Source organism: Schistocerca cancellata, chromosome 1, assembly GCF_023864275.1.
Source record: "Schistocerca cancellata isolate TAMUIC-IGC-003103 chromosome 1, iqSchCanc2.1, whole genome shotgun sequence".
NCBI lineage: Eukaryota > Metazoa > Arthropoda > Insecta > Orthoptera > Acrididae > Schistocerca > Schistocerca cancellata.
In genome coordinates, this window is record NC_064626.1 from 730495362 (window position 1) to 730521947 (window position 26586).

General features: G+C 41.1%; 1 protein-coding gene across 5 annotated transcripts in view; it reads left to right on the forward strand.

Moving 5' to 3' along the window:
* The window catches only part of LOC126185227 (carnitine O-palmitoyltransferase 1, liver isoform), a 249326-nt gene that overhangs the window by 151175 nt on the left and 71565 nt on the right, over positions 1-26586 (forward strand). For all 5 annotated transcript variants that reach the window (XM_049928110.1, XM_049928115.1, XM_049928112.1 and 2 more), the window contains 2 exons: positions 14162-14336; positions 18694-18830. In XM_049928110.1, coding sequence (XP_049784067.1) covers positions 14196-14336; positions 18694-18830 — 278 coding nt within the window. In that variant the 5' untranslated portion in view covers positions 14162-14195. The remainder of the gene's footprint in view (positions 1-14161; positions 14337-18693; positions 18831-26586) is intronic.

Consider the following 26586-nt stretch of genomic DNA (forward strand, 5'->3'; position numbering starts at 1 on the left):
GTTCCCGTCCCTGGCCACACCATGGGAGGAACGCCAGGCTGAGGATGGCAGTGAAGCTTATTTGCCCCACTACCTCGTATGTATGAGAGTTGATGGGGAATCTTTCATATCCTTGAAGCGTCAGTTTTTCGTGGAGCATTTGGAAGACAAGTTTGTGGAGGTGGAGGCCTTGTCCAAAAAGTGGTCTGGGTCAGCCTTGATAAAAACAGCATCCTCTGCCCAGTCACGGAATTACTCGCTTGTGAAAAGTTAGGGGATGTTTCTGTTACCATCACACCCCATTAGAGCTTAAATATGGTCCAGGGTATTATATTCCACAGGGACCTTCTTTTGCAGTCTGACGACGAGCTGCGCTGTGCGCCAATTTAGAGCGGCAAGGTGTTCATTTCATCTGGCGCGTCCATTGGGGTCTGAGGGATAATCAGGTTGCCACAGGTGTCTTCATCTTGACCTTCGAGGGTGACACATTGCCCGAGAAAGTCAAGTGATGAACTACCGTTGTGACGTCAAGCCGTATATCCCTCCCCCGATGTGGTGCATTAAGTGCTGGGAGTTCGCCCATAAATCTTCCCGCTGTACTTCCTGCGTCACATGTTGAGATTGTGGACGTCCATCACATCCCGATACTCCATGATCTCTGCCTCCCATATGTGGCAACTGTGGAGAGCACCATTCACCTTGCTCGCCATACTGCAGGAATATAATGGTGGAGTATAAGACCCTGCACCGACTCACCTACACTGAGGCTAAGAGGAAATTTGAGCGCCTACATCCTGTGGCTATGACCTCCTGGTACGCCACCGCTACGAGAACAGTTGTCGCCCCCATCAGTTCCCCGCATTCCTGTTGCCTCTCAGAACTAGAAGAGTACACCTGCCCCCTGATGGTGGGGGGCACTTCCCTCCCTGTTGCTCCCACACCACCTACTTCAGGAGCAACACCCCCACCTCCAAACATCGGGGCTATCAGTCCCCACTTTTGAGCCAGCTTCTCTCGCTAGGAAGGGGTCACTTGGGTCACGCCAGGGAAACCCAAGGAGCAGCGAGAGAAATCTAGAAAGAAGGTCCCCAAGACCAAGGGAATTGCGGTGGCACCCACACCACCGCTACCTACAAGCTCTGCATCTGCGGATGAGATGGAGATTATGGTGTCCGCTGAGGACTTAGATCTCGCCGGACCCTCAGACACAATGGATATAGACTGCTCAGGCAAAAAGTTGGTGGCAGCAGGTGACCCTGAGGCGTAAACTGCCTCATTGAATGTTCAATGCCTTCCCAGTCTCATGATGCCATCCTTCAGTGGAATTGCGGAGGTTTTTTTCCACCGCCTGACTGAGATATGGCAACTGTTATGCTTTACACCTGCTATCTGCATTGCCCTCCAGGAAACATAGTTCCCGGCAATGCGGACCCCTCCCCTCTGCGACTGTAAGGGATACTACAGGAACTGTAGCGACTATAATCGAGTGTCAGGTGGAGTTTGCGTTTATGTCCTAAACTCAGTCTGTAGTGAATCTGTGCCCTTTCAAATCCCTCGTGAAGCTGTGGCTGTCAGAATAAGGGCAACACAGGAAATAACTGTCTGCAATGTATATCTTCCTCCGAATGGTGCAGTATCCCTGAATGTATTAACTGCACTGATTGATGAACTCCCTAAACCTTTCCTACTTTTGGGAGATTTTAAGGTCCATAACCTCTTGTGGGGTGGCACTGTGCTTACTGGTCGAGGCAGAGATGTCGAAACTTTACTGTCTCAGTTCTATCTCTGCCTCTTAAGTACTGGGGTCGCTACACATTTCAATGTGGCTCATGCTAGTTACTCGGCCATTGATTTATCAATTTGCAGCGCAGGACTTCTCCCATCTGTCCACTGGAGAGCACATGACGACCTGTATAATAGTGACCACTTTCCCGTCTTCTTGTCAGTCCCCCAGTGTCAGATCCACGGACTGCCCAGATGGGCTTTAAACAAGGCGGCCTGGGAAACTTTCAGCTCTGCTGTCACCGTTGAATCCCCCCCACACGGTAACATCAATGTGATGGTTGAGCAGGTGTCTATTGTGTGGCAGAAAACACGATCCCTTGCTCTGCAGGGTGCCGCCGGCGAAAGGCAGTCCCTTGGTAGTCGCTCGAAGTCGCTGAAGCAACGCTGAAGCAATTAAGGATCGTCGACGTGCTCTACAGTGACATAAACGGCACCCTTCCCTGGAGCACCTCATAGCCTTTAAACGGCTCCGTACCCGCATTCACCAACTTACCAACGTCGGAAGCGGGAGTGTTGGGAGGGATATGTCTCGACCATTGTGTGCCATACGTCACTTTCCCAAGTCTGGGGCAAAGATCAAACGTGTTTTCGGGTACCAGACACCCCCAACAAAAATGGCGTGTTATCTACCGACGCAATCGCGATTGCCGAGCACTTTGCTAAGCAACAAATCTAGCGAAGCTAGTGAGCCACTTCTTACATCTTCCGCAGCTACTGACCAAGCAATTTGCATTTAAAGTTAAATAGATCAAATAATTTCCAGCGTCGGCATAATTTTCGTCTTCCAGCTGAACGAAACAGATGCGTATAGCCGATACCGAGGTTTTCCCACAGCGCAAGCAGCCATGTTGAATGGTAAGAGACCAAGAATAAAATTGAAATTGCTTGCGTACCGTAAGCGGAATACAGCAAATTTGATCAACCAGCATACATGCCATTATATTTCAAACGAGCTCTCTAAAACGGCAGTGGGTTACTCTAACGGCTTCAAACAAGGGTACTTTGATGTTCCTTCGTTTTCCTAGACAGCGCCGTAAAGATTCCCATGTCAGCAGAACCCAGTGTCTTCAATGCTGAGGTACATGTGGTGTTAATCGCTATCAGCCTTATTGTATATGGCCGTTCAATGACCTTCCTAGTGAGTGACTTGCAGAGCACCCTACAGAGCGTCAAAAGAATGTACTGAACAGAGAAATTGGTTCAGAACATGGACAGCATGTTGTTTCCACATGAGCATAGGAGAAGATGTGTCACTGCGGCACATAGGGGCACGTCGTAATTTGCTGTAATGAGATAGCAGATGCAGCAGCCAAGCAGATTTTTGATGAAAATACGGTCACCTCATGTGAGATTCCCTTACGGCAAGTTACGTCGCTGGTGAGGAAGACAGTCAAGGGATGTTGGAAGAAGAGTGGCTGGCAACGAGTGAAGCTAAACTACGGATGGTTGAAGTGATCATCCGACCGTGTAGTACGTCTATCCATTTACTCAGACGAAACGAAATTATTTGTATTGTAAAAAACAGTAATAGGTTGCAGATACGACTGTTTTTACAGTAAACTTATAATAAGATTGCTGTATCAATCCACCACCATGGAAATTTTTGAAACGGCATCAGTTTATCTAGTCACTACCATTCAACCCATTGCTTCCTCCTGAATTCAATGCATATGGTGTGTCTGCGGTGTTGTTGTTGTTGTGGTCTTCAGTCTTGAGACTGGTTTGATGCAGCTCTCCATGCTACTCTATCCTGGGCAAGCTTCTTCATCTCCCAGTACCTACTGCAACCTACATCCTTCTGAATCTGCTTAGTGTATTCATCTCTTGGTCTCCCCCTACGATTTTTACCCTCCACGCTGCCCTCCAATACTAAATTGCTGATCCCTTGATGCCTCAGAACATGTCCTACCAACCGATCCCTTCTTCTGGTCAAGTTGTGCCACAAACTTCTCTTCTCCCCAATCCTATTCAATACTTCCTCATTAGTTATGTGATCCACCCATCTAATCTTCAGCATTCTTCTATAGCACCACATTTCAAAAGCTTCTATTCTCTTCTTGTCCAAACTATTTATCGACCATGTTTCACTTCCATACATGGCTACACTCCATACAAATACTTTCAGAAACGACTTCCTGACACTTAAATCTATACTCGATGATAACAAATTTCTCTTCTTCAGAAACGCTTTCCTTGCCATTGCCAGTCTACATTTAATATCCTCTCTACTTCGACCATCATCAGTTATTTTGTTCCCCAAATAGCAAAACTCCTTTACTACTTTAAGTGTCTCATTTCCTAATCTAATTCCCTCAACATCACCCGACTTAATTCGATTACATTCCATTATCCTCGTTTTGCGTTTGTTGATGTTCATCTTATATCCTCCCTTCAAGACACCATCCATTCCGTTCAACTGCTCTTCCAAGTCCTTTGCTGTCTCTGACAGAATTACAATGTCATCAGCGAACCTCAAAGTTTTTATTTCTTCTCCCTGGATTTTAATACCTACTCCAAATTTTTCGTTTGTTTCCTTTACTGCTTGCTCAATATACAGATTGAATAACATCGGGGACAGGCTACAACCCTGTCTCACTCCCTTCCCAACCACTGCTTCCCTTTCATGTCCCTCGACTCTTATAACTGCCATCTGGTTTCTGTACAAATTGTAAATAGCTTTTCGCTCCCTGTATTTTACCCCTGCCACCTTTAGAATTTGAAAGAGAGTATTCCAGTCAACATTGTCAACAGCTTTCTCTAAGTCTACAAATGCTAGAAACGTAGGTTTGCCTTTCCTTTATCTTTCTTCTAAGATAAGTCTTAAGGTCAGTATTGCCTCACGTGTTCCAACATTTCTACGGAATCCAAACTGATCTTCCCCTAGGTCGGCCTCTACTAGTTTTTCCATTCCTCTGTAAAGAATTCGTGTTAGTTTTTAGCAGCTGTGGCTTATTAAACTGATTGTTCGGTAATTTTCACATCTGTCAACACCTGTTTTCTTTGGGATTGGAATTATTATATTCTTCTTGAAGTCTGAGGGTATTTCTCCTGTTTCATACATCTTGTGTCTGCGGTAGTGCGCCATATTTTAACGGAATGTTGTTTATATGATAAGGAATCGTGAAATGGTACGACTGGAGACATCCCCTCTGGTTTAACTTACGATCGGACGAGTGTAGCAAGGGTTTCAAAATTTTGTGAGCAATCGAAGTTTGTATGAAACACATTTTAAGATTTGAATGGCTGCCTCTTCCCGTTTATTTACATTAATGGTTACCCAGCCACGTTTAACGGGAGAAGTTTGGCACCTCAGTTCAGTTAATCCTCATTTTATGAAACAGCATTTTATGTTAAGGTTAACATACTTTTATTTAACTGTTAGTACACGTGCTCCAGTGTGCATCCTAAGCACATATTCAAATTATAAATAATTTTAATTATCTAAGAAGTAACCTGTTATTAGTTTACGTCCAGTAGTCCAACATAATTTAGCAGACGTTACTGAAGTTACTGTTTGTTGCACTAACGAGAAAACAGTATAACTACTTACTTTCGTTAAATTGTGGAAGCATTTTAAGTGTTCTGTCGTTAAGATTGCTGTCTGGTCTATAAATTTTGTTGGTTTTGACCCATTACTTCAACTAAATTAAAATCTCAGGACATAACAGCAGTTTTGTTGTTTTGTAGTGGTGTAAAGGAAGACTCGTATGTAATTGGTCGTTATTAACAACACGACTTTTCCCTCATTATTAACTTCCCAGCGACGAAAGAAAATTCCTCAAAATGTCTACAACCCGACACAACAGGAGTGACGTGTTGACGTTGGAAAGGATTGGGGAGGCTCTGTCTGCCCGCCTTGCGTTCGCAGGCCTGACTAGGAAGGGCGGCTCTCTTCGCCATTCCTAACGTTGACATCGTCAATCCATCACGGGTGGGTGATAAGACAACTTGACAAAATCAACAGTGTCTTCGTCAAAAGAGAATCCCTCCTTGAAGATATCAACATTGCTGTTGCGAACACACTACGGGAAAGAGTGGCGCCGGTATCTCAAAGCGACCTCCACTTCTGTAAACATTTACATCCGAAGTCGACCACCTTGAAGAAACTTGCGAAGCTCAGGGAAGAAAACTGCAGAAATACGAAGAGACCATCAGTTGCATATCAGTTTATGCATGGTACTTCTAAAGCTTTAGTTGTCCAAACCTCAGTACCCAGGAAATCCGTACAGTGCCATGGAGTTAAATCTACGATTTTGTAGATTCGAAAGTGTTACTAGACTACATACAGCACTCCTCACCCTAAAGGTAATAAAACAAATTTCCCCTTGTTTGAGGATTTTTATTGCATTCTGCGTCGACATCTGGATACACGAAATCAGCTGAAAGACCTACGTGACTAGTTAAGACCGGTGTGATCCGTAGAAGGGAGGTGATGGCCATAATAAGTATTAATGGCATGTGAATTATGCAAGGTAACGCCCCGAGAGGTAGATTGGTGGTGACGTAATTGTGCAATTTGGTAGAGGACTATCGACGTAATGTTCAACAGGAAAATAATTATTCCAAAAGTGGCACATTTATGTGATAAACATGAGTACCACAGAGCAACAAGCGGTATCTGGTGCAGTGTCGTGATGTTACAAGCAGTTCTCATATATAATTGAATCTAATTTTGACGAAATTAAGGGCAGTTGTAATATAGTACTTGCCAAATAATTGTTACTGGTGCTGATGCGAAATCTGTGAGGTGGAAGAGTCGTGTGACGTATGAACACGATCTACTACCGTAAGATGTGTTAGGACAGCTAAACCTGCTTGCGTGAATAGGGGTGGTCACAACTGCATACAAGAACAGTGCAAATGCAGTTACCAACAGAAACGTAACGTAAGCAAACAGATTGGGCATGAAGCGAATCCATAGTTGGACTATAAACAAGAATGTCACTACTGGTGACCACTGTGCAATCACATTTGATCTAGGAATTACAGATGCTGATTGGACTGAACAAACTTCCGCGGCAACTGTTTTTGATCTGAAACGTCCCGATTGGGGTCTCGCAGTACTTGTAATACGAGATAGGGATTTCGATTGCATCATGATGAAAGCAGTGTCGATGAAATTGCAATACGTTTAAGATAAAATAATACCCTGGAAAAGCTCATCAAATATTTCAAAAATACCAGTTAATGACGAATTTTCCAGTTTAAGAAGAACGATACATGAAACGCATTGAGTTGACCTATGATCATAAGGAAGTTGAGAACGTGAGCCAGGTGTAGAGAATTACCGACTGTTTAAAGGAAAGCCCAAGGAAAGAATTATTAGTCTTAAACAAATGAATTGGGAACATCTGGGGACAAATATACAAACCGATATCAGGAAAAGTAGTCATCTAAAATTAATTGAACTCGTCGAAGAGTCGATAGAAGTCAGTGAAACGTCTCTGGACACTTCTTCCACATGACTACGCAGCTACAGGCGATTACAATTACATTCGCTTTCGAAATCAAATGCATTTTGAATATCTTAACAATGGCGCTGTACATGTCCGAAAGAGTGGACACCGCACCCATAATTTTATGTATTCGCCTTGAGGGGTATAAGACTATTTCATTAAAGGTGCATACTGCCGTTCGTCCCGTTTCGGTAATACAATGATACTGGGAGCAATGGCGAAAATGAACGGAGTCACATCAGTGGTCAGTAGCAGTTGGGAATTTGAATCGGACGGGGAGGCGTGTACGGATGGCCGAGACGGTCAAGGCAACCATTCGCGAAGAGCGGAGAATCCGGTTTCGAATCCCGGCTCGCTACATCATATAAATTTCCCTTTAGCTGTACTTGATTTCGCAGGGCAACACGTGACCTCAGTCATCTTTAAGGTGAGAAATGGTAAAGTGCCAGGTCCTAACAACATTTGCCCCAAAATCTTTCAGGGTGCAGCTCCGCAAGTGTACCTCCTTTAACGTCTGTTCTTAAGGACTAATTCATATTAAGGCATATACAGGAGTCTGGAAAATCATAGGAGCAATAATCAGAGACGATAAAGACGCGTCAGACTTGAAGAAATCAGCTATCATAAATACCTGACAAGGTACCCGGAGAGGCTTCCGTGTGACTGTTGACACACAGGGAGCTTCATGGGCTGCGCTGTCACGTCTAGATTCAGATCGGGTTGTCGTCGCAGGTCTTTTTAAGAGATGTGGCCACCTAAACGTAGACATGTCACACACATCCAAACAGCCAATGATACATTTCCACGGGCGGTATCACAGTAACATTGTAAGGAAAGACTTCTTTGAGCCACCCATTCCATATATTATATTCATGCCGTTGAATGCTCTGTAACTATCATCACAACAATTGTCGTCGTCGTCGGCGGCGTCGTCGTCGTCGTCGTCGTCGTCTTGAACAAAGAAATATTCCTTCCTGGCGTTTTATCACGAAGCCGCATGTGTACTGCAGAAAGTAACGGCCAAGTATTCAAAGCTTATAGTTGAAAAGTAAGGATCAAGGCCTTAATTGTTTACTGAATGTTGTTAGTACCTGTTTGAAAGACATAGTGATGCCAAAAAATTTCAGCTGGCTGTTTTCACCTTGGATAGAGTAGCTCCAGATATAAATCCTCGCGATAAATAATCACAATGTCACACTTATTCTACACCTTAAATTTCGACTATCATGGTAGAAATGAGAGAGAGAGAGAGAGAGAGAGAGAGAGAGAGAGAGAGAGAGAGAGAGAGAGGGAGAGAGAGAGAGAGAGAGAGAGAGAGAGAGAGAGAGAGAGAGAGAGAGAGGGAGAGAGAGAGAGAGAGAGGGGGGGGGGAGAGAGAGAGAGGGGGGAGGGAGAGAGAGAGAGAGAGAGAGAGAGAGAGAGAGAGAAAGAGAAAGTAGACGTTCATCCTACCCTCGCGACGACGTCTTTATCTGACCTTTGGATATCCTACGTTTCACCCTTTGCCTCTCTTTCATATCCATAATCATCCACATCAAGTTAATTGCAGCACCATACGGCACACATTTATCTCAATCGCTAAAAACGGAACCCTTATAGAACCAGCTTTTTGTCTCTGTCTGTCCGACAGGTAAGACCCGTTTCTCTGAGTAACGGGTGGAGGTATCAAGTTAAAACTTATGTCAGGTACACTGTCTACGGTCCCTTAGCGGCGTAAAAAATTTAAGCTTGTAAGTTAATGTGGTCAAAAGATGCGCCCATACAGGTTACAGATTTTGTTACTCGCAAACTCACATGTCAAAACACTTCATTAATCACCTACATACGCTTCGGATCTGGTGGTCTAGCAGTAAAGCGCGTGCCTGGAATCCGAGAGGTCACGGGACCGAATCTCGGTCGGACCACGGATTTGTCAGTCTTGGTTTTAACCTAGCCTTCACCTCTCATCGATGTGAGTCCCCAGAAACAACACGTGGTTCGGATTCAACCTTAAAATCTGGGTCTCCTTTCCCCCTCTGGATAACTGGGTTAGGTTAGGGACATGCCAGCCGCCGAAGTGGCGTCCAGGCCATTATTATCTGTACACATTATTAAATTTGTACGGAAACCTTAAAGCGCAAGTCTTACTCTTACTAGTCCGGCTTTTTTTCTAAACAACGTGCATAATTGGTTGTTGTACCTATTGTTTCATCTTTTCTTTCCTGTCTTTTGGGAGTGTTTAAAGGGAGATTCTCAACCTATTTGGGGGCACGGATGTCTAATTAAAAAATCTTAAGTACTTCCTTTACAGGAATTAACTCTGAATTTGGTTAGTAGTTTGCACATTTACGAACCACTTCATTGATCCACATCATCTCTCGTAAGTATACCAGAAGTGGTGAGAGTGGTATTTGGGTAGTGCTTGAAGGAGTCACAGAAAAAAAGAGGCCAGTGTTATAAAACCCACAGAGGAAGTATCCTTATTGACTTTTATTTTTTTCCAGTTTGCGTTTCATGATTTTTTGCGATCGATGTATATGTACCTAATGATTTCAGTATAAGACTATATCCTGCGTTTGACGCAAGTCGAAGAGGTACTAAAATCAGAAAAACGGGAATGAAGACATTATTTTCAAAAGATTCGACAAAATCATAATAGTAGAGGAGAGTATTACAGACTTCCAAAATTTGGATTGGAATAGACGGTGATCCCTATGCTCGTAATGTCATCAGTATTTGTGGAGTGCTTTTTCGGCCATTCAAGCTGGTTTCGAAGCCATACACCTTTTGTGGGAGTAAGAGGTGTGGAAGAAGAATACGACGTTTGGCACGTCGTAACATAATTGTGCAAAAATATTGCGAGACTGATTGAAACGGGAGTTCCTCCACTCTTCAAATGACATCAGAAGCTCTTAGCTCCAAAGACACTGTTTAGCAAAATTATATGTATTAAATAAGATGCTTCTCCCACAGTTGGTTACAGTTGTGGCATTAAGATATGGATGACTTAGCAGTGTGCACAGCAATAGTGTGAATATATGGGAGGGAGCGTGTCTCCGTGGTGAAATTTACGAAACATGATGAGCGGATAACTTTGTGAGAGAAAGAGACTTTTCAACCAAGGGCATTACATATTTGCTCACTTTTCAGATCCCTGTTATTACAGCTTTAATACTCCACATCTACTGGAAGACTGTCGTAGATTGTTGTTTCACTGTTATCTGTCATTATGAAGGAACTTTTCGCGATGTATGGCAAATCGTTGTTAGTCAGTACCATGTGTTGGACCAGCTATCTAGCACTTTTGAAGCACAGTCTCCCAGCTGAGACATGGAAATATGCGAAAGTTACACAAATCATCGTTCGCAAACGCTGTAGGTTACATAAGACTTAAGTGTTCACCGGCACAGAAATAAACCGAACTTTGGACAGACGAGAAGGCAGCTGCAAATTTTCAGCAGTGCAAAGTCGAAGGCACTGGGTATTTTTCCTTGCTTAATCACTGCCAATCATGACCACGTGCAGTGAGTAGAGCTGACTGACGACAAGTCAGCACTCTGCAACGCCGCTAACTCGCAATTTTTTTTGGCATTTGACGGAAATTGCTGTGCAGTGTTCTTTTAGATCGAGGTTATGTGAAGCTGAGAATCTTTGAGGACTTTATACGTGTCTTCCAAGGAGAGTGCTGATCTTGCATTATATTTCTGTGATTTCTTACAGTAAGAATTTAATCTATACAAAACGTCCTGGCAGGTTAAAACTGTGTGCCGGACCGAGACTCGAACTCGGGACCTTTGCCTTTCGCGGGCAAGTGCTCTACCCGCGAAAGGCAAAAGTCCCGAGTTCGAGTCTCGGCCCGGCGCATAGTTTTAATCTGCCAGGAAGTTTCATATCAGCACACACTCCGCTGCAGAGTGAAAAATCTCTATCTATACGGCTGGCTCCTTAAAGCCAAGACTGAATATCACTTCACTCCACGTCTCATCATAAAGTGGAAGTTACATTAATGCCTTTTGGGCTGTCCTGAACGAAGAGAACAATGAAAAATAAACAAAGCCCTATTTTAGATGTTTTGCTGAAGTATTGAAAAATACGTAACTACTATTGAATCTATAAAGCACGTGTCAACATGCTAAAAAGGCAAAAGGATGCTTGGGGAAAAAATACACGTTGAATACAACGTAAAAGCTCTTACATAAAGATCACAAGAGCAGCTTAAATTAATTTGGAAGGACATGAAAGCGAAAGCAAAGAAAATGAAATCTAAATGTAATCGAGAACAATTTCAAACTGGCAGTGGAGTAGGTGAGATGAAGATAAAAGCCACATGGTTGTTGATATGATCCCGTAAGTTTTCGAGGGGATAGCTGGAGTTAACGACAATTTCACATCTGAAGATAATGTGATACTTTCAAGCAACTCCGATGATGGTAAGTGCTCTGAAATTAGCAATGAAACTGCTGAAGGTGGAACTTTATCCCATAGTCATGAACTTGACCTGCGTTCAAATTTTGCAGCAACTCTACTATTGTCTCAAATCCGTGGAACTCGGCCATTGGCTTACCACGTTCAAAATCTTCATATTGGCATCACAGATGATTTGTGTATTGATAGAAAAGAAATGCTTGCGATTTCTATATAGTTCTGCTTGTGCTTCGGAAGTACAAAGTATGGGTGTATGTACACAGTCTGTGGCCCCTATGACATTTGGGTATCCACCAGTTTGATAGCTTCCCGTTTGTTCTTTGATATATTTTCTTGGCTCTGTGGCATGGACACGTACAGTGGCTTTAAGGCAATTAAACTGTTTATCACACTGTTAAAAGCTCTTCCAGCAGTAGTGCGATGGATATTAATGAGATCCCCTGCTAGATTTGATAAGTACCTGTGCGAAACATTTGCAGTCCACATAGAAGTTGCAGCCCAGGAGACAAAGCACGGTTCTTGTCAGAATTATGCTGTAGTAATGGCTCCAGCATACCGAACAGCAGCTCAAAATATTCCTTACGAAACCCAAACCACTCTTTGAAATCACTGTCGCTGTAGATCACAAATGGGCCTCTTCTCTCCATTACAGCCCCAATTCTTGGGATGTTCACCTCTTCCTCCATCTCCATATATTTTTCGTAGTCCAGGTAGTCCATAGAATTCGACAGTTAAAACATAGAACTCATAGATTGCACCTTAGTCTCTTACTTTACTCCTACTAATTCACAGGAGTAAATTTTGGCCCTATTTCCTCCTTAAGTTACTCACGTAGTAGCGTACTCTTCAATGGTGCTTCAATAGAGTAAATAAATTTACTTCAGAAGTAAATTAAAAGTTTACTCCTGGAGTAATTTACTCCCATAGTAATTTACTCCCATAGTTCAGTACTATCGACTGGAAGTCGCCGATTTCCTTCTCTCATAATATCAACTAACTAAATTTCACTTACTCCTGGTTGGTGCTTGCCACACTAAATGTAGTATGCCACCAATTTTGGAAGTTGCCATCCCTTTTAATGTATTGAATATGTTTGCTGAGTTTAAAACTATAAATAATACATGGCTGGCTTTTAAATTACATCATCACGAAGACGGCAGGAAACAAAGGATTAACTGGCATGAAGTGTGCCACATGCTTGGATATACTACTAATTATCATTCCTGCACAAGCCACGAAGAGGGTAGGTGTAACGCCATATAAACTCTGAGTGTAAGGAGGGATTAAAGCAGTGGTTTTATCATTCACAAATCGGATTTGAAAATTTATTGTTTGAGAGATGATCATGGTATGCCTCTAATAAGAAAGAGAAACACCTTTCAGTACATGTTGGAATTCACCAGTAGCAGCATTGTGACTAATCGGGACTGCGGTTTATCGTTCAGTGTAATTGAAACTCATGTTGGTCAGGATTCCACTAAAGTCACGTGAATATGGAATCAATAGGTTCAGGAGAGCCATACTGAATGCCATGAAGGATCTCACTGGCGTCACATGACTAATGCCTGACAGGACAAGATTTTTCACTCGGTCATGCAAGCAAAATATTGTCACTAACATATTTTGAGTCAGGAAATGGGCTTGTTCGCAGCAAGGCACCCACACGGACAATGTGACGACATTGCTGTCAGCATGACAACTATTATCACGGATTACCTTGAGCAGCAAAGTCACGCTGGAAATGGAGCATTCAACTATATAATATTGGACTGGAATGAGGAGTAGCACCACTTCGTCTTTCCAGATGAGTCACAGTTCAGTGTAGAGCATCATGACGTATCTGTGTGTGGAAGCTCCAAGGAGAAAGAATGTTGTCAGATTCCGTTCGTCATCATTGTACAAGCCGAGCATCTGACGTGGTGATATATTGTGCCATTAGGTACACGATGCAGTCACCACTGGTTCTCATAGCCAGTAGTGTGGAAAATCGCTGTCCTATCTTTGAGATCTTCATGACAATCTATTTCATCGAGATAATGCAGGACCATGTGTTGCCTATGCTGTCTTGACCTACCTTGACACAAGAGAGCATTTCACTGTTGTCGAGGCCAGCACGTTTCCAGATGTCTCAACCATTGAAAACATTTGGTCATGGGCTTTTGAGATTATAGCAGGCTGTTACTCGCCGGCCACTACAGGTAATATAGCTGAAGTTGCATGGGAAAAAGTAGCCAGTATCTGACATCCAAGCTCAGTTTGACTCGATGCCAAGCTGGGTTATAGTCACTGTTGCTGCCAGAGGTGTCAGCTCTGTGTACTAAGTTTCGAACCCTGCATAGCCCTAAATAGCCCATAAATTGAAACATGTATTCTTCCTGTTATACTTCACATTTGCAATCATTAAAATCTTGTAATTTGATGTCCTTCCTTATGAGACAGTTTTAATGACTAGCAGTGTATTTAACAGAAAACATTGAGAGAAATTACAAATTTATCACCCTGTCACATATTTATATGTCTTTCTGTTTTTGTGACAGGTTACAACTTCTCTGGCAGTGATCAGGTGCTGCCATGGCGGAAGCCCACCAGGCAGTAGCATTTTCCTTCTCAATTACCCACGAAGGGTGGGATGTGAACTTCGACAGAGAGGTTCTTCATCTAGTATGGCAGTCAGGCGTGCGATCCTGGAAGAAACGCTTTGCCAGATTCAAGGTATGAGAATCTTTCACTTTAAAGTGGCTGGTAGTCATAGGGCTTATTTTTGACATACAACTAACTGATTGTACATTTAATCCAAAGAGGAATTATGATAAACTTATTGTAGGTTAAAATTAAACTTTTACAGTAACATTCTTCCACTGAGGATAAAAATAGCTACTGCAGACCTCTAAATACTTGTTACTGTGTGACATGTGGAAGCCACTACTTTAGAGTTTGCTCCTCTTGTGTGAGGTAGACAGTTCATATCCCTATCTGACCATGTAAATTTACGTTTTCCATATGCTCCCTAAATAGTTCAAGGCAAATGCTGGGATGGCTCCTTTGAAAAGGACAAGGCCAATTTCCAAGCCTGTGATCCTCCTTCAGTGATCTTGTTGTCCAGCAACTTTAAACCCTAATCTCTCTTTTCTTTTTGTAATTTGATGTGATCACTATGTTTTCTATTAATCTAGTTCCAAACATATAGCCTGTGTGGAACATTTGCTTTGGAGAATGTGCCTGGTGGAGTTAAATCAGAGTGAAAACAGACAGAAACACCCACTTCTGTGGAACGATACATTTAAAAGTATAAAAAATGTACGTAATTTCCAAAGTGTTAGTTTCTTCTTCAGGGAGGAAAGAACAAAGGTTTCTGTATCCATTCATGCATTGAGATGTATACTGTTGGTCTATATAGACACACAAACACACACGTGCTTTCATGTGTTGCTCTGCCTTTGAAGTTTTAGGATTTGTCTGTGGTTGGAGAGGGCCATGAGCTGAAGGCAAAGAGTGGCAAAGGACAGAAAGAGAGATGGCAAGAGCAAAGAAAGATAAAGAACAGTGTAGAAAACAATTTTACATGATGTTTACGTACCATGGATGAAAAATGGGTCCACCTTATTGCACCGGACACTAAACTGGAATTTAAGCACCATTCGTGCGTAAAAGCTGGATGCTGTGTCCACACCAGAATTAGTGAATTGGATTTCGCCTGCAGGAAAGGTTGTGGCCAGTGCTTTTTGGAAGGTATAATATGTTCTTCCTTCTCAGTGGTAAAAAAATAACTAGTGAATATTACTAGACGATACTCTTGATGTACTACATTAAAAATGGTCCAGCACAATGAAAAAGTACTTTGGCAGTGCAAAAACTTGGAACATTCACACTATTTACCAAATTTGGCCTCCACTACTTTCTGTCTGTTCATACAGTTACAAACATTTTTAGCTGGATAATATTTTGCTTCCAATGAAAAGATTATGGTAGGCTTAGAGTTCAACAGTCTTCCTAGAACTGCATTTTAGGTATCAAATGTACTTATTGCAAAAATGTTACACAACATTTGTTCACCTTAAACAAGTCTGTGGAAAAATAATTGCATTTTTACCTCCAAACACTCATTAACAGTGATCCATAGAACTTTTCCCTGTGGCTTCATACATTTGTAGGTTCCCTCAGATGACACAGAGAAAACTGAATTACTTTTCATACACTAGTCACATCGTGAAATCACTTGTGTTGAAATACACTGACGACTAATTAAGAATTCTCTCCAACTCCAGAGGTCTCAGATCTGATCCACAGCCAGTCCTATGTTTTTTATCTGTCAGTTATGACTTTGTTCACTTCTCACATTGTTTGTTATAGAGAGTTGCACCATGCCTCAGAGCCCACCTTAAACTGTAAGTCCCCCCATAATTGTCTGAAGAAGTCATTTCAAAGGCTGGAGGAAGGCAATGGGATACCACCCCCAATAGGATCATGCTTATTAAAGCACTCTGTTGTTCAGATGATGACTTCTTTACTTTACTTATTATAAGGGCACATTCTACTCCACATCTGTACTTCATATTGTTCCACATACCTGTTACACTGGAGCACATGCTCTATTTGAGTAATGCTGCTGCTATTGGAGAGCATACTAAGTGAAAGCTGGTACAGAATACTGAGCAGTCATTTTATTTTTATTGTCACTAACCATTATGAATATATAGCTTGTCTGTTACCATTGACAACTATAGGCAAACACCGCTGCTCTCAGTTGTTCAGAGAAGGCTATCGGCCACTATGTTGTCCATGGCAAGAGGTAATGCCTGAAATGTTATATTCTTGGCACACTCTTGACATTGTGGTTAATGGAATATTGAATTCCCTAACAATTTCTGAAATGGAACGTCCCATTTGTCTAACTCCAAATACCATTCCGCATTCAAAAAGTCTGTTAATTCCTGTTGTGTAACCAAAAATGACAACTCTGCCATTGAACTGCCCTTTTATACCTTGTGTATGTGATACTACGACCAACTGTGTATGTGCATATCGCTATCTCATGGCTTTTGTCACCTGAGTGTATCTTACTGAAATCCCTGGATGGCTTTCCATGATTATCAACAAAATGGGGCATAGAATATTGTCAGTGTACCACTGTGGTGGAAGGGTACCATGGATGACAACCAAAGGGGTCCAGCTGTGAAAAGAAATGGCACGCCAGACCATCTCTCATGGTTATCAGGCCAAACAGCGGGTGGCAATCAGGTTGGTATCTCTCTGCTGTCTGGGGCATCTTCAGACTCATCTTAGTTTGTTGTTGGGGCTCAGTTTGAAGCAGGACTTGTCAATGAAGACAATTCCATTCCAGTAGATTCCAAGCTGAAGAAGGTGTGTCTGGAGATGCTCCTGTCAGCAGTGGGGTATCAACTTGACTGTTGCCTGACAGTTGGCCCAACAGTCAGGAGTAATCATCTGGGGTGTTATTTCTTTTCATCTCTTTGGTTGTAATCTGCGGCACTCTCATTGCACCACAGTACATCAATGATATTCTGCTCCTATGGTATTGCCCATCATGGGAAGTCATCCAGCAAGATAATGCCCACCTATACACAGTGAGAGTTTTTACTACTTGTCTTCACGCTTGCCAAGCCCTACCTTGGCCAGCAAGGTCGCAGATCACTCCCCAATTGAGAACATTTTTGGAACATTCCAGCCATCTTGGGATCTTGATGATCTAACATGCCAATTAGGCAGAATTTGGCATGCTATCTCTCAGGAGGACACTCAACAACTATATCAATCAATGCCAAGTCCAATAATGGTTTGCATAAGAGCCACAGATGGAGCAATCAATTATTGATTTGTCCTGTCTGTGAAGCCCTTTCTCTTGAATAAATCATCCAGTTTATCACGTTAAAGGTACAATGCATGTATCACTGAAACGTGTGTTTTCAAATGTGAAATGTTCTAATGGAAATTAATTTATTCCTGGTAGATAAGTACAATGTGTTAGACAAGGTTATGAATCCTGTGCTTGTGTTGAGCATTTATTTGAGTATTGGTTCATCATACTGCTTTTATCTTTTAGTAAGTTTAATAACTGTGTACATCTCACTGCAAAGTAAATAATTCATTCCAGTACCTATACTGTTGAGATCATAGGAGCCAACAAATCCTTTTTTTGTGAGGTTAGCACTTCAGCCCCACAGTGAAAAAGATCACTTGTGTGTTGCATGGAAGTAGGCAGTCTGCTAAAACATTGAAGGGGATGGGTGATAGATGATATGTATTCAAATGTAGAAAGCAAATCATGGAGTTATGCTACCTTTAGTGTGGGCTAGTGTTCAGGTGTGGTGAACCATAAGCAGTTGTTGAGCACAATCCATTCTACACCTCTGCCATCACAGTCAAAGTTTTGGAAATGATCTAAACAATGTTAAATTAGAGCTATCGGCATTGATAACGATGCAAAGCAGCAGCTGCCAGATTTAAATTGTATGGCAATGCTGTGTTAACTCTTTATTTGCCATTGTTTAAAATTTTGAGAAACACATTTTCAGTGTTTTTTTTTTAAATGGATGCCTGTGACTAGAATGATAAGGTGGTTTAGCTATGTTTCAATACACATATTCCTTCTTCATTTGCCAACTTTAAAGATCTGAAGTCTTCACCTAGGAATACTCAGAATAGTTCCTTCAATATGAAATCTTGTTATGTGACACCTTATCAATTCTGGATGTCCCACAATCTTGATGATATCAGTGCACATTTCATTAAAACTGACTGAAAAGTGTTTTTAAAAAGTCTTTGATTTCAAAGCTTATATAATAATATTATTTGTTGAACTTAAGACATGCCATTCAAACAAAGCTTTCAACAATGAGCACTTGCAGAATATGGTTTCTCGAGTAATCACCCGTTGTGTAACTGCCTCTCTCCTGTGTTTCAAAAAACATTTGGTTGAAAATCCATGGAAACACAGAATTAATGACTGCATTGTCTTTATTGATTGTGAATGGTGTGTGGAATTTAATTTCTTTGACTTTAAAAGTTGTTAAATTTGATTTAGTAATATTAAATTTATTCTCTTTTACAGAATAACATAAAATGTGGAGTCTACCCTGCTCCCCTTCAAAGCTTGTGGGCCATTGTTGGTCTGTTCACTGGGATGCATTTTTCAAAGCTGGGAATTATCCCCAAAGTTGTTAATAAAGTGATTCTTCATATTCCATGGCAAGTACTAGAATTTGTGATTTGTAGCATGTAAAGAAATTAATTATTAATTATTGTTATTAATTAATTTCTTTGCTGTAATTAACATTGCTTTGTAATGAAAGTGTTGTATGCAAAATAAGGTGAACCGACAAGCCTTTAACACTAGAGTGTCCACAGCTCGTGGTCTAGAGGCTAGCATTACTACTCCTGGATCACGGGGTCCCAGGTTCGATTTCCAGCCTGGTTGGGGATTTTCTCCACCCAGGGACTGGGTGTTTGTGTTGTCCTCATCATTTCATCATCATTCATGAAAGTGGCGAGACTGGACTGAGTAAAGATTGGAATTTGTACGGGTGCTGATAACCACACAGTTGACTGCCCCACAAACCAAACACCATCATCATCAACACTGGACTATTACCTGCCTCCTACTTAACAGTTGAGCAGGAGCAGGATACATTGTAATTTGTTTGGGAGTTCTCAGTTATTTGCTGATTGCATTCATAACATGAAGTTTTGAATCAATCAGATTTTTTTTCTGCACACAAAATTTGCTTCCAACTGTATAAATTGACTGTTTAATGATGTAAGTGATTATATTTAATTTAATCTGTAGTCCTGTATCAACTTCTCACGATTATCTTCTCACTGTTTCTATATCTGTCCACTCTGTTCCACATCTCTTCTCCTGTTGTTTCACTTTCCGGAATTCAGCCTTCCATTGTGCAGCTTTTTTGTATGCTGCTTCTTGGTCCCATGCTTTATTCCCATACAAACTCTCCTCTGCATCTCCTCGCTCTCCGACCAACGTACCACCGATATGCAGCTACTGCTTCTCTACATTCAATATTTTCATACCTAATGCTGTTACCCATCTGTGAAAGTCACTCAGTTAGTTGCAAGTGAAACCTCATAATTTATTGTGTAACCCCAAACAGTAGCAGCCGCATGAAACCCAAATTTTGCTATAATAAGAATAATGTTTTTAACCAATCTTGTAAGAAATTTACATTTTATTTTTTCCTTCTAAAGAATGCCCCAAATGGCTACCAAAAGGTGATACCAAATTGTGAGAGATATGGTAAATCTGGATACCGTCTTTGAATTTAATGCAGATTACAAATATTTTCTGCTTTATTATTTTACAATAATATGTCTTACACTTCCAGGAAGCACTGCAACACTGTAGTCCATTTTATTTTCTAAACAAGTTAATTTTTGTAAATTTAATTGACATGTAAGCTTTAATGCTCAGTATAATGCCTACCACCACAACTCCCTCTGGCCCCCCGCCCCTTCTCTTTCCCATTTTCACTCATTATTTAATCTTTCTTACTGTAGTGTGATTAGATGTGATTAATATGCATACCTTCAATGGTTGCAAAGCACAGTTGTTGTTGTTGTTGTTAATATTAGCATTTATATTCATATCTAATCATACAACAGTAAAATTAAGTAATTTAAAAAGTCCAAATAATGCTTCCAATACTCCCGTAAGATATTGGTTATACATTTATATGCAAAATAAAAATAGCACAAAAGTCTGCTCAGTCAAGCCCAAAGCTGACAAGAGGAGAGAGCTTGTGAACAAACAGTTGTGCTAATCTCTGTTTAAGAGTGGATACAAACTAACATCAGATGTGAGTGATGCAATAAGTCCCTGTAGTACTGTTCATCATGATTTATAAAACATTTTCAAGCACATTATTATTTTAAGGATAATATTGATGATGATGATTTTATGTTTTATCACTAGTCTGACACTTCCCAAGCTTATAAGACTGCAAGATATATCGGTGAGTAATACGTGGAGATTCCAGTATTGTGGTTTTTTGTAGTTGGCAGATACATATTGTATCGGTGCCAGTGGTTTCCTAGTGCCTACTAAAATCATTTGGCACTGCTCCCAGTGTGCTGAGATCTGCTGGGACCATGGTTAACTGTTTCACGAGCTTCTGCACTTTGGATCTTCTGCTGAATTCTCAGTTCTGGATTTGATGGTGTTAGTTCTGATGGCTTGTCCTTGTGCAACAAAAATAAGTCATTCAGTTTGCTTCTTTTAGTTCCCCTGGTCATTCAAAACAATCTCTTTCCTGTATCTGTTTTGCCTTCAATCTTCTACAAAAACTACCCATGCAGTGCTTAACTTTGCAGGCTGTCATTGGAGAACACCTTTCCAGTATTTATTCTACATCTGCTTTACTTTGGGAACCTTTGTTGTTGACTTTAGTGAGAACTTGTTCTTTGCTAGCATTCACATAGTCTGCTAATACATACTTTCCTTCTTCCACTGTCTACCTCAGTTGCAAGAGTCCTCTACGACCTGCTTTTTTGGACAAGTAAAGCCTGTCAGTATCATTGCTAGGTTGAAGTGCATGGTGATTTGTCATGAGTTTTCTTGTTTTCCTGTTCATGTGGTCCAGTTCTACTTGGGTTCAGCTCACAAGTCCTGCAAGTGCATCTGTGCCTTGATGGATGATATTGGCACCATTCAGTTTGCTTTTTAAAATTTTCATGACACTTCGAGTGTACTCTTTGCTGACCACATTTTTTACATGCTCATGCGTGATGTGACCCAGCTGTAAAATGCGTAGATATTTGTGGGCTTCTGCGTGGCAGCACTTCATGATTTGTCCATTTGTTATTTTCGCTTTCACTTTGCAATATTTATTATTACTATTACTATTATTATTATTATTATTGTTATTGTTAAAATGTCAGCTTTGTTAGCTTGTCTAATTCTCAGTACTTTACTCATAAAATTGCTTTTATTGCATTAATAGTAGGATGATATTTTTTTCTGAATGTTCTGCCATATTTCACATTTAGTGCCACCTGTTTCACCAGTATCAGAAGTTTGGAATGTGATGCAAGAAGTTACTGTTTTAGCACTGACAAAGATCATTTTGATTCATCAAGTATTCCATTTGTAGTATTGATATTCAAAGAGAATCCATGAAAAATTGAAGACATTTTCATGCATTTGTACAGATACCCAAGGAAATATATGAAATGTAATTTTTAATACGAGTTTTTGCTTAGCTGAGCCTGTTCTTCATTTTTTCATGAGTGAAAATGAGGTATATTTTCTTGTTTCCATCTGCACAGATGAATAATAAAGAAACCTTATGTTGCACCTTCCTAAAGATCCCATAAAGTAAAAATTCTTCCCAGCAGCTATGACTTCAATACCCATACAGATTCTCCTCTATCAACAGTTGAATATTAAAATTAATTATTATGAGTTGTTAAATGAAGTAACCTTTGCTATGTCTTCATGAGCCCACGCGAATAATAAACGGCTGTGAAAACACACTTGACCTCTTAGCAACAAATAATCTTGAGTTCATAAACTGCACAGGGTTGTTGTAGTGAGATCAAATACTGTAACCCCAAAATCCTCCAAAAATAAATGAAAAATATACCTATTCAAAAAAAGAAGATAAAAATTCACATGTAGCCTTCCTTAGAGACAATCTCCATCCCTTCCAAATTAATGATATAAGTGTAAACCAGATGTGGCTTGAATTCAGAGAAATAGTATCGGCAGCAATTGAGAGATTTTTATATATATATATATATATATATATATATATTTAAAAAAAAAAAAAAAAAAAAAAAAAAAACAACACGCCAAATTTAAACGGATGCAAAATCCGGAAGATTGGTGATCTTTCAACTAATAAAGTCATGATAAGATTAAAACAAACTGCAAAATGATTTAAAAAAGATGTCTGAATGGTGTGAAAATTGACAGTTGACCCTAAATAACGAGAAGTGTGAGGCCATCTGCATGAGTACTAAAAGGAATCAGTTAAACTTCAGTTACATGATAAATCAATTAAGTATGTTATTGTTGTGGTCTTCAGTCCAGAGACTAGTTTGGTGCAGCTCTCCATGCTTCTCTATCCTGTGCAAGCTTCTTCATCTCCCAGCACCTACTGAAACCTACAGCCTTCTGAATGTGTTTAGTGTATTCATCTCTTGGTCTCCCTCTACGATTTTTACCGTCCACGCTGCCCTCCAATACTAAATTGGTGATCCCTTGATGTCTCGGAATATGCCCTACCAACTGATCCCTTCTTCTAGTCGAGTTGTGCCACCAATTTCTCTTCTCTCCAATTCTATTCAGTACCACCCCATTAGTAATGTGATCTACCTATCTAATCTTCAGCATTCTTCTGTAGCATCACATTTCGAAAGCTTCTATTCTCTTCTTGTCTAAACTATTTATCGTCCATGCTTCACTTCCATACATGGCTACACTCGATACAAATACTTTCAGAAAAGACTTCCTGACATTTAAATCTATACTCGATGTTAACAAATTTCTCTTCTTCAGAAACGCTTTCCTTGCCGTAACCAGTCTACAATTTTGTATACTCTCTACTTCGACCATCATCAGTTGTTTTGCTTACCAAACTCATCTACTACTTTAAGTGTCTCGTTTCCTAATCTATAATGGCCGTTAAAAAAGAAATGAGCCAGAGGTATAATTACAGAAACCTGTACCCTTGCTGTTGAGACTGTAGCACAAGGCGGTGAATGAGTGTCTCATAAAATTCCTGGGGTTTAACCAGTTCCGCACGTACAGCTGGACGTCGTCGTCCGAGGTGAATCATTTGCCCCTCAGAGCCTTTTTAAGGGGAACAATAATGGCGTAATCACAGGGGGAGGGGTCCGGACTGCATGGAAGGTGGTCGTGAGCCTCCCATTTGAATTTCTGCAGGAGTGTCACGACTGTGTTGGCCATATGAGGCTTTGCATTGTCATGGAGCAGAATGATCCCACTGGTGGGATTGCCTGGTCGTTTTGATTTGATCACTTAGCGAAGTGTGGTCAAGGTTTGTGAGTAACGCTGGGCATTCATTGTTGCCCCGTGCTGCAGGAAGTGAAACAGAAAGGGGCCATCTTGGTCGAAGAAGAACGTTAGCACAACCTTTCCTGCACTCGTGAGGATGGCCTTTGTTTTCTGTGGTGGTGGTGATCCTGGATACTTTCACTGAAGACTTTGTCGTTTTGATTCTGGTTCAAAGTGAGGACACCATGACTCATCTACAGCCACCACTTGTGCAAGGAACGCATTCCCTTCCCGAGCATAGCACTGCAGATGAGCAAGGCAGTGGGCCATTCGACATGCTTCCTGATGTGGTTGAGGACTGTGGGGCACCCATTGGGCACACATTTTGCGATTGTGCAGTCGTTCCTTCATGATGGTGTGAACATTTCTGACGCTCAATCCGTCCATGGCGGCTATGGCTTTCACTGTCACTCGGCGGTCCTGGGTAATGAGTGCATCCACCAACTGGACGATATCAGCGGTAATGCAGTGTGGTGCTCCAGACCGTGTTAATGACACCCGTCCTTCCCTGAAGCGCTTGTGCCACACCTTGACATTTGTAAAGAACATGCAGTGTTCGCCAAACACTTGTGACATTTGTCGATGAATGTCCGTTCCTCCTCCTCCTTCCGCTGTCAGAAAATGAACAAAAACTCTTTGCTTTTATTTTGACACCTCCATGTCATTGTCTGCAATGCGACTGGCAGCGTTGGACGATTGATGCATGCTCCTACTAGCTCTATATAGTCACATGACGTGCACGTGTGTGACTCTAGCGACGGGCTGTGAAGTTCCACGCTCTGGTCGGAACCATACCTCGTTACACACGCCACGTTATTACCCTCCTGTCACCGGTTTGCGCATTCCATCCTCTGGCTCATTTCTTTTTGAATGCCCCTTATAATTACCTCAGCGTCACCTGACTTCATTCGACTACATTCCATTATCCTCATTTTGTTTTATTGATGTTCATATTGTATCCTCCTTTCAAGACACTGTCCATTCCGTTCAATTGCTCTTCCAGGTCCTTTGCTGTCTCTGACAATTAAAATATCATCGGCAAACCCCAACGTTTTTATTTCTTCTCCATGGATTTCAATTCCCACCCCAAAATTTTATTTTGTTTCCTTTACTGCTTGTTCAATATACAGATTGGATAACATCGGGGCTAGGCTACAACCCTGTCTCACTCCCTTCCCAACCACTGCTTCCCTTTCATGCCCCTCGACTCTTATAACTGCCATCTGTTTTCTGTACAAATTGTAAATAGCCTTTCGCTCCCTGTGTTTTACCCCTGCCACTTTCAGGATTTTGAAGAGAGTATCCCAGTCAACATTGTCAAAAGCTTTCTCTAAGTCTACAAATGCTAGAAATGTAGGTTTCTATTTCCTTAATCTATTTTCTAAGATAAGTCATAGGGTCAGTATTGCCTCACGTGTCCCAACATTGAATCCAAACTGGTCTTCTCTGAGATCGGCTTCTACCAGTTTTTCCATTCATCTGTAAAGAATTTGTGTTAGTATTTTGCAGCTGTGGCTTATTAAACTGGTAGTTCGGTAATTTTCACATCTGCCAAAACCTGCTTTCTTTGGGATTGGAATTGTCATATTTTTCTTGAAGCCTGAGGGTATTTCGCCTGTCTCATACATCTTGCTCAATACATGGTAGAGTTTTCTAGGCCTGGCTCTCAGGCTGTCAGTAGTTCTAATGGAATGTTATGTACTCCCGGGGCCATGTTTCGACTTAAGTCTTTCAGTGCTCTGTCAAACTCTTCACACAGTATCATATCTCCTATTTCATCATCATCTACATTCTCTTTCATTTCTATAATATTGTCCTCAAGAACATCACCCTTGTATAGACCCTCTATACACTCCTTCCACCTTTCTGCTTTCCCTTCTTTGCTTAGAACTGGGTTTCCATCTGAGCTCTTGATATTCATGCAAGTGGTTCTCTTTTCTCCAAAGGTACTGTAGGCAATATCTATCTTACCCTAGTGATATGCACTTCTACATCCTTACATTTGTCCACTAGCCATCCCTGCTTAGCCATTTTGCACTTCCTGTCAATCTCATTATTGAGACGTTTGTATTCCTTTTCGCCTGCTTCATTTACTGCATTTTTACATTTTCTCATTTCATCAATTAAACTTCTGTTACCCAAGGATTTCTATTAGCCCTCGTCTTTTTACCTACTTGATCCTCTGCTACCTTCACTATTTCATCTCTCAAAGCTACCCATTCTTCTTCTACTGTATTTCTTTCCTCCATTCTTGTCAGTCGTTCCCTAATTCTCTCCCTGAAGCTGTCTACAACCTCTGGTTCTTTCAGTTTATCCAGGTCCCATTTCCTCAAATTCCTACCTTTTTGCAGTTTCTTCAGTTTTTTGAGGATGATGCTTTCTGCAAAGAAGTAGAAACACTAGAAAATTTTAGTGAAATTAAGGAAGACCTGCAAAATATTGCCGCTTGATGCAGGAATTTGTAGTTTACTCTCAACATAAACAAATGTAATGTTTCACACATAAATATTCAGAAAGACTTAATAAGTCTGTGATTACACCATTGCAGGAGAATCACTTGGAGGGGTAACATACACATTAGTTTGGTATCTGTACCAGATAAGATTGATAGAGGAAATAAGGAGATCCAAAGGAGAGCAGCGTGTTTTGTCAGAGTTTCATTAAATAATTATGAAAGTGTAACACAGCTGCTCAGCTAACTCCAACGTGAGCCACAAAGAGGCATTATGCATCATGGTGTGGTTTACTGTTAATATTCTGAGAGCATATGTTCTTTGGAGGGTCAATCAATATATTGCTTCCTAGTGCAAATATCCTGCAAAAAGACCAAGTAGGTAAAATTACAGACTTTCCAGTTTACATGGAGGTAACCAAGAACTGCTCTTAACATATACCATTTGTGACCCCTGGAAC